This window comes from Tripterygium wilfordii, chromosome 13 (genome assembly GCF_013401445.1).
Source record: "Tripterygium wilfordii isolate XIE 37 chromosome 13, ASM1340144v1, whole genome shotgun sequence".
Lineage (NCBI taxonomy): Eukaryota > Viridiplantae > Streptophyta > Magnoliopsida > Celastrales > Celastraceae > Tripterygium > Tripterygium wilfordii.
Window position 1 is genome coordinate 4,705,669 of NC_052244.1, and position 18,606 is coordinate 4,724,274.

An 18,606-nucleotide genomic window follows, 5' to 3' on the forward strand; every position below is an offset into this window, starting at 1 on the left:
CTAGATCTAAGTTTCAATCCAAGCGTGGAATAGATGAGAGAGAAGCCAAGTAAATATCGATTTCAGATGACTTGCTCAATAGCCACCTCTGTGTAGGAGAGAGAGGTGGCGGCAGACGGCAGTGGAGTGGACTCCCTAAGACACTTGGATTCATGGAGATTATTTGAAGAAATATACCAAATACAAAGAAATACAAATCGGTATAAACAACAACTTCCCAAAATATACCAAATTCAAAGAAAATTAAAGTAACGAATATGATGGATCGATTGGGGGTTATAGAGAAATTGGAGATGAAAATTTTCTGTTGGGGTAAGGTTTCCAGCGGAGATGAAGAATGGCTTGGATTTTACTGAAGAATATCTCGTTTCTATGAGAGAGAAAGTTGTAGAGAATTTTTTTAATAGCAAGTTAATTTTTTTATTAATAATCTAACTGGAATTTTCATGTCATATGTCGAACATAAGGTTTGTTGCCACATAAGCATTTTTGACCAATAATAGTTAAATAAATGCCATATCAGTGGAAACCCTACCCAATTTTGAAGCAAATTTGTCTGAGTCCCCAAAAAGTCTCATTTTGAAAAAATGGGTGATAACTTTGTAACAAAAAATGTTTGGGTGTTAGAAGTGTATCTGTTAGAATTTTGACCAGGGGTGATCCCACGTTACATAGACCTAACATATGTGGGTTTACTTGACAATGGAGGAAAGCACATCTAACTCAAAAGCTTAAGCCTATGAGTTAGACCTCCCCCATGCCTTATAAACCACACACTTTCTTTATATTTTTCCAATGTGGGACTTTGTGTGGGTTCCAACAGTAACAACCCTTATCTTTCGGTAATGAAAAGTATAATTAACTCCTAAAAAAATTGTGATGAGGTGAGTTGTTACGTAGTTTAGCGCTTCAATGAACAAAACTACAGTAAGATGAAGTATTAAGCGAGTTTTGTGTAATTTTGATTGTACTCTATCCTCATAGGACAATGCTAGAGACCCTCAAAATATCACCCTCAAAAGTCCCCCAAATCTATGTGTCATTAAAATAGTCATTGATTAAAGACATACATATAGGTCCCATTTTACATCCAACACTCCACATTAAATGGGGGTATTTTGAGATCACTTTTTGGGGGTCTCAAACATTATTCATCCTCATAAATTCTTTTGAACAGTATTTAATAATTTTTAATATTTTTTCTTTCAATATTTTATCTTATCATGAGTTAATTTTCAAATATTTTACAACTTAAATAAGGATTAATTATTGTTTAAACGAATATATATTTATCCTCACCCATACCCATAAATGTTCAAGCATCCTTCAATCAATGATGCAAATCGGTTATAATTTTATAACATAGATTATTGATGCAATCTACCTTCCACAACCACTACATAAAAAATTTGATATTGTTATAATAATGATATGTTTATGGCTGTTTTTCTACGTTCCACGACTACTACATAAAAAATAATAAAAAATTTTGGGGCAACAATTATAATCAATGCAACTAGGTTTCATCGGCATGTCCCTATATTTGACTAATTGACATCGTTATCCCATCTCTATCAACCACAATGCGTTTTGCTCTGTACTTTAAAGAAGACTTAAAAATAGTCGGCAATGATTCTCCGTTGTTTCCTTTTTTTTGTTTATAGTCAGCAATGTTAATTTGTATTAACATCTTGGATTTTTTTTCTTTTGTTTGTTCTAGTTATTCTTCTAATTTTTCTAACTCGTATTCCTTAAAACTACAAGTGCCAAATAATTATAGATCTTCTTCCATACTTCTGTTTGTAGAGTGAGGTATAGATTCCTTTTCTTCCGAACTGGAGTCAGAAAGTTGAGTAATGATATCTATTTCTAATTCTGAAAGTCGCATGTCAGAAACCGTCAAAAGAATAGCGATATGGTTATGACTGTTTTTCTTCCTTCTAAAACTAATACATAAAAAATTAATAATTGGGGAAGTAATTATAAATAATACAATTAGCCTTCATCTTAAATCTGGGTTGGATTAGTGATTTTTTATATAAAAATTGGTGATACTCAGTAAATCAAGTGTACTCTTGTGAAGAAGAGATGGAGAACTATTTTTCAATAAAAAAAATGTGTTTGGAAGAAAATGGAAAGTTGTCTTCATCTAGACTTTGAAGTCGTCTTATAATAATAATATTTGGATTGGACCAACTTTGTCACTTTACCTGAATTTCATTAGCATTTTCTTGTGCGTAAAAGAAATAAAATAAATGGGTGTTGGGGGTAAGCTACCAAGAAAAAGGAGTAGTCTTTATGTCACTTTCTTTTCACGACTAAACTAAATAGATGCCATGTCAGTGGAATTAGGTTTCATTGGCATGTCCCTATATTTGATCAATTCACATCATCATCCCATCTCTATCAACCACAACGCGTTTTCCTCTATATTTTAGAGAAGACTTAGAAATAGTCGGCAAAGATTCTCTATTGTTTCCTTTTTTTATTGTTTATAGTCAGCAATGTTAAAGAAGATGCATGGAAATAGTTTGGAAGTTTTATTTTTTAAATAAGGTTCACACGACAGCCACCAGCTTTGAAATTTCATCTTAGTCTCTTTTATTTTTGTTTTAAAAAATCTCAAGTGATAGAAAATTACAGTTTTTTATCCCATTCTGGTTAAATTGTTTTGAATTGACCAACATTTTTCAAGGCAGATAATAATATGTATGTTGTCGCTTCAGTTCTATAACTTCATGGTTTTTATATTAAATAAATAAAGGCATTTTGAGTGTAACCTCATGGAAGGCTTGGATAAATAAACGCAACCATAACGCGTTTTGATGAAAGTCACTTGAAATTTCTTTTCACGACTAAACTATTATTTTTGTGGGTTTTACTTCAATCTTCGGAAACAACTTGGAAATTGGTAAGAAGCTTCAGGAGGCGAACTTCTTTATAACCCTTTGCCACCTTCTATCCCAAATATTCTTTACTAAAAGACTTGAAAGACTTGAAAGAGCACAACTACTCATTTCTGCTTCTAGTTATGGCTTCTTCTGTTCCTACTTCCATAACCTCTACTCAGCGAAAGTATGATGTTTTCATTAGTTTCAGAGGAACTGACACTCGTGACAACTTTACTAGTCATGTATATGATGCTTTGTGTAATGCAAGAATTCAAACTTTCATTGATAATGACCTCAATAGAGGAGATGATGTTTCAGATGCTCTTCTCCAGACGATTGCGGATTCAAAAATCACAGTTGTCATTTTCTCTGAGAACTATGCTTCTTCAAGATGGTGCTTAGATGAACTCGTGAAAATCATGGAGTGTAACAAAGAAAATGGACAAATTGTTATACCAGTCTTCTTCAAAGTGGATCCATCACATGTAAGAAACCAATCAGGCCCTTTTGGACAGGCTTTAGCTCCGTATGAAGGTCATCTGAAGATACAAATATGGAGGGATGCTTTGAAAAAAGCTGCTAATTTATCTGGATGGGATTCAAAGGTCGAAAGGTAATTTCTTTCCTTTTCTCCCTTCTTCATACTCTTAAGATTACAACAATAGTTTCTTTTGTTCAAAATCAGTGTGTAATTTGGGTTTGCTTCTTTTCTTTTCAGGCCTGAAGCTATGCTTATTAAAAGTCTTGTGAGAGATATTTTGGACAAGCTTTACTACACTCCCTCAAGCAATTTTGGTGATCTTGAAGAAGATTGATCTCGGTGATTCGAAGAAGTTGATTGAAATTCCAGACCTCTCACTGGCTACAAATCTTGAATACCTAGAACTTGGGGGATGTTCTCTTATCAAGAAATTTCCAGAGGTACCATTGGAAATCAAATATTTATATTTATATGAGACTGCCATCGAAGAAGTTCCATCAACAATCTGCAGTCTCAAATCCCTAGTTGCGTTGGACCTTGGTGGGTGCACGAGGCTTAAGAATATCCCCACCAGCATTTATAAACTGAAACCTCTCCAGCATCTTGGTCTGTGTTCTCTGTCAAATAAAAGGGAGTCTCAACGAGAAGCTCATATACATCTGAGGGAGTTAGCTGGCCAACTTGTTTGGTTATCTAATGTGAAAAACCTAAATCTCTCTGGAAACAATTTTCGGGAAATACCTGTTGCCATCAAGCAGCTTACTAATCTCACAAATCTTTACCTGTGCGACTGCAAGAGGCTTCAATCACTGCCTCAACTTCCAATGAATGTCCGTTATGTAGATGCAGTGAATTGCATATCACTAGAAATGGTGGCAAGTCCTTTATCCACAGGCACAGCAGCCATAGGAAAATTTGACTCTTACCGAAATTGTGTTTTGTTTCATTTTTCAAATTGCTGGAAATTGGACCAAAATGCAAGAAACATCATACTGGCAGATGTAGAATCGAGGTTGTTGCACTGGGAAGCCGCCTATTTGGAAACTTTATTATCCTTGGTCTCTCTCTAACTGTGGGTTTATCTCACTATATTTATACAAGTATATTTTAAGTTAAAATTTTGATTATCATGATGCAGGATCCTATAGCAGCCGGTATCATTTTTTGGGGAGGTGATGTTCCAGATTGGTTCAACTATAAAAGTAGGGGATCCTCACTAACTGCAAAGCTTCCTCCACATTGGTGTAATGACGAGTTATTCCGCCTGGTTTTTTGTGTTGTTATTGAGTTCAAGCAGTTCCCCAGACACTCTAAGTTCGAAGCTTTTTTCTATGATTGCCACATAAGAGACAACGGAGGTGACAGCTTCAGTACCAATAATGGTTTGAGGTTTTCTTGGGGATTGGAAAATGCTACTCAGTCAAATAATGTTAATTTAGTTTATGATAAATCATTGGTAAATAATTGGAGGATACCTGGAAAAGCATACGATGCGGATGAGATCTCAATTGAATTCTGGGTTGGAGAAGATTTTAGAAACTGTTGTACAGTCAAAAAGTGTGGCGTCCATTTACTGTACACTCATGAGATAGAAGATAGATATCGTCGTTCAGTGGTTCAACCTAAGTCTCCTTTTGGTGATCTGACCCAGTTCCCTTTGAAGCAAGATTATGTGGACGATGATATTGAAGAAGCAGCCATAGAAGATGTTAAAGATAATGAAGGCTGTAATTTGGGCAACCCCGTGGAAGATTTAGCTCCTGTGAGGCGTAGGAAAATAAAACGGAAGCTGAAGCGGAAGACATTAAGAAATTTTATTAAATTTCGTTGGTTTCGAGGGGAAATCAACTCAAAAAGAGTAAGAAGAGCTTGATCTAATTTTCCTCATGTATCATTACTCATCAGTTCAAGAGTAAGTCACCCTCTCTGGCCGCTTTCTATTGTTTTTAATGGTTTTTATGTGCGGGTTATTGCATTATTGCTTTCCTGTATTTGTTGATCGTATATAATAATGTCGATACTATTTCTTTCTTCCCCGACTTCTTCATATACCCAGGCGTGTTGGAAAATGAGGGTCAACTATAGTTTGACCATTATTAATTGAAAGCTCAATAATAATTATTGAATGAAAGTTATGGGCAATTGATCCTTGTTATAAGGACAATAAATTGGAGCAATTAGTGTGACCAAATCATTTATTGGTTGAATGTAAAAAGACTCCAAAGTGACCATGATGAGCATGGTGGACATAGTGCAATAATTGTGTGTATGAGAATCCCACAATGGAAAAATACCATGTGGATGTGTTGTTTATAAACCCAAGTGTTGTAGTAAGACTTTGGGCCCAAGGGCACCCAAGCTTTTGTAGGAGTGAGAGGCTCCACATTATGAACTTGGACTAAAACACACACGCCCGCTCGTCGAGCCGAGCCAAGCCGATGGGTCGGGCGTGGCAAGGCGAGGCGAGCGTGCGTGCGTATCAGGCCCTTCGCAGACTTAGCCCAATAATTTCTTACATTTTTGCACTTTGTATAAGCCCATAAGAGAGGCCCAAATGCATTGAATATGGATTGTTCAAGCCCAGCCCATGACTGACATCTTTACCTGGTCAACCAGAGCAGTTGCAACCTTGCTTGGTCAAATTGCCAGCCCGAAAATCAGTGATTTCTCACTGATTTTTCTGGGTTTTTGTTGCTAAGCCTCCTATATAAGGAGAGCCTTGGCAGCAGCTTCAAAAGAGAAAATATACTTCTTCTTCTTCTGTCATTCTGCTGCCATTCTGAGTCTCTGCTTCTTTGTCATCATCTGTCCGAGAGTGCAATTCTAAATTGGTTCGTCTAAGTCCATTAGTATTGAAGTGCTGCTTACTAGTGGTTTGCGGAGCGTTGTATCTTGGGAAGAGTCTGTCCGGAGAGCTTGGCACCAGTGGCTGGACATTTCTCTTTAAGGAGATTCGCGAAAGGCGTACCTCGCTCCCACAATTCCTATCAACTGTTTACGGTTTTTGGTATTTTAATTTAAGCATCAACTATTGAGTTCATATATGCTAATGTTACTGTTTCATTTCTGTAGCTTGTTCACTGTTCATGCAATATAAATATTATCTAGTTTATTGCATGTTATATTCCAACAAGGCGCACTATGAACTTTTTAAGGACTAATAATCTGCACAACATGTACAGTACCTCATGCACATAATAAGTCTTCAAGCTGATAATGAATAAATAACTTTTGAATAATATATATATTGTCACAACACAGAACACAGAACTTGTCTTGATCTGATCTTGAGACAGAGAAATGAGAAGCAGCAATCAAACACAAATCAGTACACAAGCAGCTCTACTCCTTCAACAACACAGATCGAACACAATAGGGTTTCAATCTTCATATATCAGACAAAGACATAAGAAGAAGAAAAAAAAAAGTCAAAAGAGAGCTTTTTTACTTTGTTCATACGATTTCCAGTACAACAAACCAGAACAAGACAAACTAGATATATTCCTAGTTGCTTACCTGGCAACACAACTTACACAAGATAAAAAAAAATAATAAAAACAAGTGACATGACAGTCAACTTTGTAATACAAAATATAACTCTTGGTCAGAGAAAGACCAAGTCAAACACAATAAAGAGCAAAGCTTAAGTCTTAGAACCAATAAACTCCTCCTTGAGACTAAGCTTGGACATTCCCATTAAGCTCCTCAGAAATTCATACTGATCCTTAGGCAAAGCTTTTGTAAATATATCAGCAATTTGTTCCTCAGACTTGCAATGCACCATTTGAATAGAACCAAGTTCCTGAGCTTCTCTGACAGCATGGAACTTGACGTTCATGTGTTTAGTCCTGCCAAACTGAACTGGATTATCAGCAATAGCAATGGCTGATTTACTATCACACCAACACACAGTAGGTTCATCTTGAACATGCCCCAAGTCTGACAGAAGCTTCCTTAACCGCATATTATGATTTGAAGCAACAGCAACAGCTATATACTCAGCTTTTGTCGTTGATTGTGCTGTGATCTCTTGCTTCTTGGAGTTCCATGAAAAAACACCTAAACCATATGAAAAAATAAAACCAGTTGTGCTTTTAAAGTCAGTAGGACTCCAGGCATAGTCACTATCAACATACCCTTCAAGAACACCACCAACTCCCCTCAGAAAATGGATTCCAAGATCCACAATGCCTCTAAGATATCTCAATACCCTTTTGGCAGCTCCATGGTGAACTTGACTTGGAGAACTCATGAACCTTGACAACAAACTAGCTGCATACATCGGATCAGGCCTAGTAGCTGTCAAGTACAATAAACTCCCAACTAAACTCCTGTATGCCTTAGCATCAGTCTTGGCATCTTCATCATTCAAAGATAATTTACTTGTCAAAGCAAGTGGAGTAGCAACTGGCTTGCTCTTCTCCATATTGAACTTCTTTAAAATGTTCAAGGCATATCTCCTTTGTGAAAGGAAAATACCTGAACTATTTTGATGTACTTCCATCCCAAGAAAATATTTCATCACCTAGGTCTGACATCTCAAATTCATCCTTCATTTGAGCTTTAAAGACCTCCACAGACTTTGGATTACTCCTAGTCACCAGAAAAGCATCCACATATAAGGACACAATCAAGTGATCCTCACCATTCTTCACATACAATGTAGCTTCATTTTTACTTCTACTGAAACCTTGATCAAGCATAAAAAGAATCAATTTTGCTATACCAGGCTCTAGGAGCCTGTTTTAGGCCATAAAGAGCCTTATTGAGCTTGAGAATTTTCCCTTCACTTCCAGCTGCAACATACCCTTTAGGTTGATCAACATATATCTCTTCCTTTAGAATCCCATTCAAAAAAGCATACTTAACATCTAAATGAAAAATTTTCCAACCATGATAAGCTGCTAGGGCAATCAGAAGTCTCACAGTGTCATGTCTAGCAACCGGAGCAAATGTATCTAAATAATCCACCCCTGGTTGCTGTGCATAACCCTTCACAACTAGTGTGGCTTTGTGTTTGAACACTGAGCCATCTGGATTTAGTTTTGTTTTAAATACCCACTTGACACCAATAACATTTCTGTCACTAGGTGTAGGAGTGAGATTCCAAGTAGAATTTTTTTCAATCATCTCCAACTCCTCCTTCATAGCAAGCCTCCACTCTTCATGCTTTTCAGCTTCAGCATAGCTAGAAGGTTCTACAATAGCAGCATTACACTGCTCATATATCTATGCCAAAGACTTCGTCTTCTTGGAAGAGGATTCATCATCATCAACATCATCAAACTGAGATTTAGCTACTGGATCACTGCTGCTGTTTGTGTCTGGCAGCTGCTGCAACCCTGAATTTTTCACAATATTTTGACTCTCCCAATCCCAGTAGGCTGTTTCATCCATAATTACATCCCTGCTCACTGTGATTTTCTTAGTTTGCAGATTGTAGATCCTATAGCCCTTGGATTTTGATGCATAACCCAAGAAAATTCTCAAATGTGATTTTTGATCCAACTTACTCCTTTTAACAGATGGAACATGAGAGTAGCAGATAGATCCAAAGACCTTTAAGTGCCTAGCTGAGGGTTTAATCCCAAACCAAGCTTCAATAGGTGTCATCTCCTTCACAGACCTTGTAGGAAGTCTGTTTAGAAGATACACAACAGTATACACTGCTTCTGCCCAAAAATTCTTGTCAACTTCTTTTCAGCAAGCATATACCTTGCCATTTCCATCACGATCCTATTCTTCCTCTCAGACACTCCATTCTGTTGAGGTGAATAACTCACTGTCAATTGGTGAGCTATACCCATGTCTTCACAGAATTTATCAAATTCATTTGATGTATATATACTCCTTCACATTATCAGATCTAATACTCTTAATTCTCATCCCACTTTGAGCTTCAACCATACTCCTAAACTTCTTGAACATAGAGAACACTTGAGCTTTACTTGAGAGAAAGTAAACACAAGTCATTCTTGTAAAGTCATCAATAAATTAAACAGAACAAAATACTTGTTCTAACTCAAAGAAGGAACAGACATTGGACCACACACATCAGTGTGGATCAGCTGCAATTTCTCACTAGCTCTCCATAAAGAACTTGCTGGAAATGACTGTCTATGTTGCTTCCCAAACTAACATGCACCACAGACCTCATCACTGATATGAGAAACTGACATATCTTTGATCATCTTCTGATCACAAGCTAACTTCAAAGACTTCAAGTTAAAATGTCCATACCTGCTATGCCATAGCAAAGACTCATCTCCCTACATGGCATACGCACCATGGCTAACAAAATTTGTAATTAAAGGAAAAGAATTTTCAACCATCTTCACCTTAGCAATCTCACAACCAGTAGGAGCAGTAATAGTGCAACTAAAATCATCAAAATTCAAAGAATATCCTTTCTTCATCATTTGTGCAACAGATAACAAGTTTTTGTTCAATTGAGGTATTAATAACACATCTGAAATAAATTTAGTACCTTGCTTGGCATTTAAAGCCACAGAACCCTTGCCTTCAGCTTGCACCACATCACCTTTACCCAAAATCACCTTTGTTCTGACAGTTCTATCCAGAGAAGAAAACATGTTAATGTCCTTGGCCGTATGACTGGTACAACCACTGTCAATGATCTAAGAACCCTCAACAGTAGTGTGTGAACTACTCACTACCATAAACAAGTGATCCTGCCCTGATTGCTTTTGAACATTTGAGAAATGTGCCTCATGTGAAACACCAGAACCTCCTAAACCACCAGATTGCCCTTGATTCTGCTTTTCTTTACAATACTTCTCAATATGCCCAATTTCTTGCAAAACTTGCATTGAGGCCTCCCATACTTCTGGCAACAAGATTTCTCTGCATGATTGGTCTTGTTACAGTGAGGACAAGGTGGAAATCTGCCCTGGTCTAACTTGGACTGATCACCAGTACTCGAATCTTCCTTGGACTTCCCCTTTCCACTTTTGTCATACAATTTTTTCCTGCCATCTTTTGAACCAGAGGGCTGCTTCCCTTTGTACTTCATATGGAATGCACCCTCTGAATCCTCTTTAGTTTTCCTGGAAAATCTCAGCTCCTGAGCTTGTAGTTTACTACACAACTCTGAAATGGACATCTTGCTCAAATCACAAGATTCATTTGATTTATGATTTCATTCAGCTTAGCTGAGTAGTCTCCTATAGTTTCAGAATCTCTCATCTTCACCATTTCAAACTCCCTCTTTAGGGTCAATAATTTATGTTGTCTAACCCTAACACTGCCCTGAAACTCCTCTTGTAGCTTACTCCAGGCAGTTTTAGCCACTTTTATATCAACAATTCTAGGAAATATTTTCTCATCAATAGCAGAATGTAAAAAGATAAGAGTTTTAAAGTTCTTAAGCTTCATATCATTGTGATCTTTAAGCTCTTGAACAGTAGGGTTTGTTGACAATGATTATGGATCATAACCATCCTCAATCAAATGCCACAACCCATGAGCCATGAAAAAAAACTCCATTCTAGCTGCCCACAAGTCATAGTTTTCACCCTTTGTAGTAACCGGTTTTCGTCCGACCAAAATATTAATAAAAGAAAAAATAAAATTATGAAATCCAAAATAAAAATTAAAGGAAGAAAAATGAAATCCAAACTCGTGTCTTTGCTTAAAAGCCCATAGATTCATAAATTCAAAATTTAAGGCCCAATTCCTAAGTTTTGGCCCAATTATCAAAAACAAAACCCTAGAAAATATCTAGAGAATAAAAATAAATAAATTAAATGGAAAATTAAAAGTGGAAAAGACCAAAAAGAATACCCACCCTGGTTAAAAAGAAAGAAAAGGTAAGGGCAAAAGGGACAAATTGAAAGAACTAGGGTTTTAGGAGAGAGAGGGTCTCATTCTCTCTTAGTATAAAAGAAAGGCAGCATTCTTTGAGAGGGGGATGAGGACAGCCGCACAACAAAAGAAAAAAAGAGAAAAAGAGCAATCGGCTGGGAGAAGAAAAAAGGGGAGAAAAAACAAAAGAAAGACCAAGAGATAATTTGAGAGAATTCGGGGAAGAGCCACACAAGACAAATAGCCGAGAATGGAAGAGAGGACACAAAGGAAAGCAGCCGCACACATTAGACGAATCAGAGGAGATCGGCCGCACAAATAATCACAAAAAGGGAGAGAAGATTTTCCTTGTCTCCTTGAGAAGGTAATGACTCAAATACCTTAATTCAAATCTGGTTTCATTCTATGTGTTTGTCTAGACTCGTTGCTAATATGTTGTCATTGTTATTGCTCAAACCCTTTGTTCATAAATCTGGTTCATGATGTGGGTTTTTGTTTTGTTCGATGTTGCTCATGATTGACTGAGGTTATTCCCTGTTTTTATCCTGCTAGTTGTAGTTGATTTGCTGGTCTTGTGCCTTATTTGGTCTTGTAATTATCGAGTTCTATATAGAATGATAATCGGTAGTATTCGTACTGGATTTGGACTTGGTTTTGTAATACTAGATTTGGATTTGACTTGTTCATAATCAGTGTAAAATTTCTTTCAATTCCTTCACTTCCTGTAGAAACCTTTGAACTCACCAAATGTGTATCCACTATCATTATCAAACCTCAAGCACTTCACTTGCTTCCCTGTCCCTTTTTCACCCTTGGCTTTCTACTCCTTGAACTTTGAAATACCTCTGATTTTTCGTTCATGAAAAATACCTAAACCTTTTAGGTGAAATCATCAATAAATGTCACAAAATATCTATCTTCATCTTTCGTTGGTACCTGTGTTAGACCACAAACGTCTGAATGCATGTATTTCATAATACCCTTACTTTTATGTGAAGACAGCTTGAACTAAAATTTATTCTATTTTCATAAACACATAACTCACATAAATCTACTTTATATTGTTTCACTCCATCTAGCAGCTTTCTCTTATGGAGTTCTCGCATACCCTGCTCACTGATATGCACTAGAGGCATGCGCCAAAGAGAAAATATATCTGTGCCTAATTCATTTGAAGAGACTAAAGAAGTATCACTGATATGGATTTAATTGCAAGCGCACAAATCGCACAAGTAATAAAGAGGTGAGTAAATTATCGTTTCCACTAGGGATGTGTTGACAATAGAATTCAATGTCAAACTAGTAACAACTATGCAAATTGGGGAAAGGTTTTGCGGTTTGTTTTGATTTTTAACTAAACTAATTAAAAAGAACAAAGACAAATCAAACACAAGTGTGAAATCAAGGATGGAAAGCACTAGGGTACTTAACGTCACCTCACCTATCCAATTCAATTCCCTTGGTCCCTTAATCCCTAATTCCTCTCTTTATAATGACAATCGATTTCCCAACCTATTCAATGTTCTATTCCTAGATACATCAAACGTATTTTCAACATAAATCCCTGTTATTCCTAACAATCGGATTAATATATCAAAAACCCATTAAGAATTATGGAAATCATTTAGCGATTGCATAAGCCACAAACCTATATTCCTATGGTTCATGCACCCTATGTCATCTATGGCTTGAGGCAAACCCTAGATATCTCCTTCCGGTCTCAATCTAGGCAGCAAATCAATTGAATGATGGCCAAACATTCAAAAGCATTAATCACACCCATAGACAATCAATAGAGAGAGAGAAATCAAGAAATAAGGAAACCAAGTTTATTGAATCTTCAAGGTTTGGTTACATTAAGACCCTAGTAAGAAATCTAGCCACTCATGGAAGCAAAATACATCATTAAACAAAGGAAATCAACCATAGAAACTAGGATAGAAAAGGAGAGAGAAAACCCCCCTGTACACCCTCTTCTTCTCCAAGCTCCAATGGTGGCCTCCAAGCTCTCCAATGGTGGTAGAATGAAATCCAGCTCCAAGAACTCCCCCAAAACCCTATTTTATGCCCTTTTATACTTTCCCAAACTCTTATGTCGTTTTCAAAACAAGTTGGGGTCGTTTTGGCTTAAAAACAAGTGAATTCGGAACTTTTTCGCGAAACTGCTCGTGCTGTGAATAGTACCTCCGATCGATCGGACACTGTTCCGAATTCAAGGCTGTTTTGGCAGGTCCGATCGATCGGGAATGGCTCCGATTGATCGGAAATTGGTTCTGGAGTAAAAATCTTCATTTTGCACTCTTTTCCTTCCTTTCTTGCCTTGACACCTACAATATGCAAATATAACTATCTTAGGCAATATCAACTCTTAATCAACTCAAAATGAGATGAACTTATGTGTAAAGGATGTGCAAATGTATGTATATATTTGGCACATCAATCACCCATAATCGTACTCCTTATCAGTTTGTACAAATTGTTCTCAATACGCTTCCCTTTCAAAATTGTCATAACACCCTTGGATACTCTAAGAATTCCACTGCCCGGATATGATGACAACCCATGCAAAGTCTTTCCCAGTTCCCCTAAAGAGATCAAGTTTTTTCTCAATTCTGGAACATGTTTAACGTTCTCCCTAATCCTCACGACATTATCAAACATCTTCCTCCATTCTGAACATTAAAAGGTCATGTTTCAAGAATAGTTTGTTGGTGACGTTCATTGACCGAAACCGACTCTCCAGTTTCATTTTGGAACCTTCGTTGTCTTCTCCTCAATCACATCATAGACCACTGAATTTTTCAAACACATACGAATCGTGCTGAAGGAAAATCTTCCATATCCTTTCAGTCATCCAAATCAATCTTCTCTCATTTCTTCTCGGTTAACACCTTGTGAATCTTTGATTGTCTCAACAGATCACTCACCCTCATTTGCCATACACTGAAATTGTCCTTGCCATCAAATTTCCTAGACTTGGCTTGCATATTCAATCCACTCATCTTGTATGCGATACCTGGCTGCCCAAAAAATTGAATCCTCAAGCTCCATACCAATTGTTGTAAAACAAGTTCCCATAGAGACAACAGATAACAAACTATAAACAAAAAGAATCAAAGTAAAGAAAAGTGAACACAAGATTTACGTGGTTCGATAATATGCCTACATCCACGGGGTCTACGATTTTTTTCAATAGAGTAATTCCAATCGTACATTCTGCTAGGGTTTATAACCCTTTTATACCAGCTATCTAGGTACTCAAAAATTATAATAGTACCCCCCATACAAAATAGCCCAGCGACATCATTCAACTGGTACGTTACGCTCCCCTCTCACACAACTTCCCCTTTTCTTAGAGCTTTTAGGAATTAAATAATTCTTCTAATATGAGTCATTATTTAACAAAAAGTATGGAATGTAAAGACTAATAATAGCTGCCAAAGTCTATATAGTCTATATTGAACCTGCGCAAAGTATTTTAGCAAATTTTATATGATTTTACCTTTCATGGGAGCTTACACCCATACCCTATAGATCAAAGAGACTCATTTTGTCTCCATCTAAGCCAATTGTACCTCAATATGTTACTAAAATCAAATGTATCAAATTGATAAACTAACTCCAAATTTTTCTATTTCAAATAATTTCCTTAACTAATTAATAAGAATGAAAAAAAACCCAAAACAAAACCGTGCGTTACATTTCCCTATCCATTCCCAGAAGCAAAACCGTACCTCCTTTTAGCAGACTCTCGCATTGATGATGCATGTAATCCTTACAGAATTTATTCCCACAAAAAAAAAAGGAGTTCGACTGTTCTACACTTCTACTGCCTGTACTTGTAATTTAGTGACAATCGAAGTACATATTCATATTGTATTATTGTTCATACAAAGAGGAAAGGGGTGGCTCATCTTTTTCATGGAAGAAGAGGTGCAAAATGACTTCAATAAACAAAAAATATTTGTTTGGGAGAAAAGAAAGAGCAAGAATTAATAATATATATATTAGGGTTGTTACCAAACATATTTGACTTAAAATCCGATCCATAAACGTCTAGTTCTAAAGTCACATCTTCTTGTTCAAAACTGTCAAAAGAATAATGATATGGTTATGGTTGTTTTTCTTCCTACTACATAAGAAACTAATAATTGACGAAGTAATAATAAATAATACAATTAGCAATCATCTTAAATCTGTGTTGGAATAGTGAGTTTTTATATAAACACTGGTGGCGCTAAGTAAATGTAAATCAAGTGTACTCTTGTGAAGAAGAGATGGAGAATTAATTCAATAAAAAAATTTCTTTGGGAAAAGAAAGAAAATTGTTTTCATTTATACTTGAAATCATCTTATAATAATAATATTTGGACCAAATCAACTTTGTCACTTCAACTGAATTTCATTAGCATTTCCTTGCGCGTAAAAGAAATTAAAGAAATGGGTGTTGGGGGTGGCTACCAAACACATTATTATACACAATCTGGTAAAGAAAAAAAGTAGTTTTGAAGTCTCATTTTGAATAAAAAAGCCCCTGAATTTCTTTTGATCAAACAAGCCTTGCACTTTGGATTTTGGATTCCGTTAGTCTTTATGGTCAATTCCCGTTAAATATTGTTGAGATGGCAAAAAATATAATATAATTTATATTTTAAAAAAATTAAAATGACGTGTAATATGTGAAAGATAATGACATTGACAATAGAAAACCAAAAGTAAAAAATCTCAAGTTGCTCAACCTTTTGTTCTTCTCAATCAGACTACTCATCTCCAAAGGCATAGCAAAATCATTCTCCGCTGGCTCCTCCATTTTGAAAACCCTTTGTTTTCTACCAACCTGCAAAATCAATCTCCACCCTCCTACACTGCTTGCAATGATTTGGGGATTTGATGGCAGGATTTTATTTGGGTTTTAATTTCTCACCAAACCCTATATCTGCATCATCTTGGAGATCCGGGTTCACACGATTTTTGAAAGCTTAAGTTCTCGATTTTTGTGATAAACCACGGTTGTCTACAGCAAAAATTGGAAGAAGGTGGGACTCTTCAACAACAACTCAAAGAGGGTTGGCGGAGATGGAACTTGGCTTGGGGATCTTAGAGGCCTCTGATAGTCTGATGTGCTTACTTGCTTGGCTTGGGGCTTGGCTTCCTAGATCTAAATCAATTGAAGCAAGAAGCTAGAAGGTGGGACTCTTAAGCTTCCTGGCCCTAAATCAATTGAATCTGAGGGTTGTAGGAGATGGAGCTTTGCCCAGAGAAGATGATTCTCATTTTTTAGATTTTTTAAATTATTATTATTTGATTTAATTTAAATCAGAAATTAAAAATGAAATGTGTCCCCATTTCATTAATCAATGCCACTATGTATGTCATGTCAATAATTATCATAAAATAAAATAAATACATGATATACATATAAAGGTCATGTCAGTATTTTTTAATGGATTTTTGACAAAATGACTAACATGTACCATTTTGATAAGTGCGGATGCTTATTTGACCCAAAAAAAGGTTCAAAGCTTACAAAGTATAAGTACTAAATTCATACTTATCCCTTTAAGGAAAGACAAAACGTCCTCATCTCACGTTCTATCCGATCCATAAAAGTCTTGAATGAAACTGCAAAGAATAGTGATATGCTTATAGTTTCTTTTAGTCCCTCCACAACTACTACATAAATAATAATAATAAAATTTTGAGGCAGCAATTGTAACTAATGCAATTAGGTTCCATCGGCATGTCTTATATTTGATCAAGTCACATCGTCATCCCATCTCCATCAATCACAACGCATTTTGCTCTATACTTTAAAGAAGACTTGGAAATAGTCAGCAGTCTTCTCTACTGTTTTCTTTTTTATTGTTGGAAAATGTTATTTGTTCCAACACTTTTTGTCCCAAATCTTCCCAATCTCATGTGGCATTGCCACCTAAGCTTATTGACATGGAAAGCATGCTTACATGGATGAAATACATTTGAAATTTAAGTTTACCTCTTCTCTTTCCACTTCTCTTTTATTCAAATTTTGAAAACCAAATCTCCCTTTTTATCTCCATATTCTCTCCTACTTCCACCTTCTCTCATATGTCTTTATGCACATTGTTTTTTTGCATACAAAATTCGATTACATTGTTTTTGTTGCACACAAACATTGTGAATACATTGTTTTTTGCCAATAAATTGTCAAATTTATCAAAACAATGTAATTTCCAGAATAATTTGAATTGCCAAATTTATCAAAACAAGGTAATTTCTAGAATAATGTGAATTGCCAAATTTATCAAAACAATGTAATTTTCAGCATTGTAAATTACCAAATTTCCATCACAATGTAAATTATCAAATTTCCAGCACAATGTAAATTGTCAAATTTTCAGAACAATGTAAATAACCAAATTGATCAAAAATAATGTAATCTTCAATGCTTTTACATTGTTTCCAAAACAATGTCATTTCTAAAATAGACATATATTGATGGATCGTACTTAACACAAGAGGGGGGGTGAATTGTGTCCCCAAATTCCGATAGGAATCTCTTTTTATAATTTAAAAAGAAATCAATGTCAATTAACAATTAGCACACAAATTTGGACTCTAATGATTATCTTAATCAATATTCATTTCAATGCAAGATGTGATACAATATGGTGAATGATCAATTATCAAATAATCAAGGAATTGCAAAAACAGATTTTTTAAACAACACACTGCGCACAGATTTTACAACTCAAATTTCACCTAGCAAATCAAGTCAGAATTCAATGAAATTTGGTATGCAGTATCACAACACCCTAATGAATACTATATCAAAAATTTAGATTAAAATTCAAAGTTTAGCTATGTGAACAGTGCACGGACAGACTAGTGGTTCAGAAAATTCTGCAATCAAAACACTTAATCAATCAACAAGCAAGCAATGCAATCAAGAAAGTCCACACAGCAATTTATAGTAGTTCGGAGACTCTTCTCCTACATCTACTACCTAGGTTCACCAACCTAGGATTTTCCAACCTCCACTAAGGATGTGGTTTTCTCAAGAGCTCCACAAACTCACAAGGGTTTTTAGGTCACCCTTAAAACTGAAGATTTCAAGATAATCTTCAAACTTTACAACCAAGGGTTTCAAGCACTCCCTTAAACTCAACCTCAACAAGGTTTTTGCCCAATGAAGGGACTTTTACAAGTGTTCGGTATAAATGGTTCACTCAAGGTTTGCACTAAGCAAATGGGGTTGAGGAACACTCAAGAATCACAATATCACCTCACGGGTTGGATAGAAAATGAAGAATAATGAGGATTTTCGAATCTGAAAATAAGAAGTCAAATGAGAAGCACTCCCTCTTTGCAAAAGCAAAATAGTGAGGAAGCCTTTAGAGTGGCTTGGGTAGAAGCTTGGATTCAATGGCA

The 18,606-nt window shown here is 36.0% G+C and overlaps 2 protein-coding genes and 1 long non-coding RNA gene across 4 annotated transcripts; all 3 read left to right on the forward strand.

Moving 5' to 3' along the window:
* Positions 1–2,970: 2,970 nt before the first annotated feature.
* On the forward strand, positions 2,971–3,743 carry LOC120012706 (disease resistance protein RPV1-like). 2 transcript variants are annotated; one of them, XM_038864147.1, is made up of 2 exons: positions 2,971–3,504; positions 3,610–3,743. In XM_038864147.1, exons 1-2 carry the CDS (start codon positions 3,032–3,034, stop codon positions 3,704–3,706), a joined length of 570 nt encoding a protein of 189 aa, XP_038720075.1. In that variant the 5' UTR covers positions 2,971–3,031; the 3' UTR covers positions 3,707–3,743. The 2 variants fall into 2 exon arrangements, with proteins under 2 accessions (XP_038720075.1, XP_038720076.1); XM_038864148.1 differs by having other exon boundaries at positions 3,618–3,645.
* Positions 3,719–5,403, forward strand: LOC120012705 (disease resistance protein RPP2B-like). The gene is made up of 2 exons (XM_038864146.1): positions 3,719–4,430; positions 4,511–5,403. The coding sequence occupies exons 1-2, from the start codon at positions 4,197–4,199 to the stop codon at positions 5,243–5,245; spliced, it is 969 nt and encodes a 322-aa protein (XP_038720074.1). The 5' UTR covers positions 3,719–4,196; the 3' UTR covers positions 5,246–5,403.
* A 5,924-nt stretch (positions 5,404–11,327) lies between these two features.
* Positions 11,328–16,634, forward strand: LOC120012708. The gene is made up of 2 exons (XR_005471270.1): positions 11,328–11,560; positions 16,094–16,634. It is a non-coding gene; the product is annotated as an uncharacterized LOC120012708 (long non-coding RNA).
* The last annotated feature ends 1,972 nt before the right edge of the window (positions 16,635–18,606 follow it).

Coding starts and splice junctions, on each gene's coding strand:
- LOC120012706 (XM_038864147.1), top strand. CDS start 3,032: ATGGCTTCTTCTGTTCCTACTTCCATAACCTCTACTCAGCGAAAGTAT. Junction 3,505..3,609: donor TGGGATTCAAAGGTCGAAAG/GTAATTTCTTTC, acceptor TTTTCTTTTCAG/GCCTGAAGCTATGCTTATTA.
- LOC120012705 (XM_038864146.1), top strand. CDS start 4,197: ATGAATGTCCGTTATGTAGATGCAGTGAATTGCATATCACTAGAAATG. Junction 4,431..4,510: donor TGGAAACTTTATTATCCTTG/GTCTCTCTCTAA, acceptor ATCATGATGCAG/GATCCTATAGCAGCCGGTAT.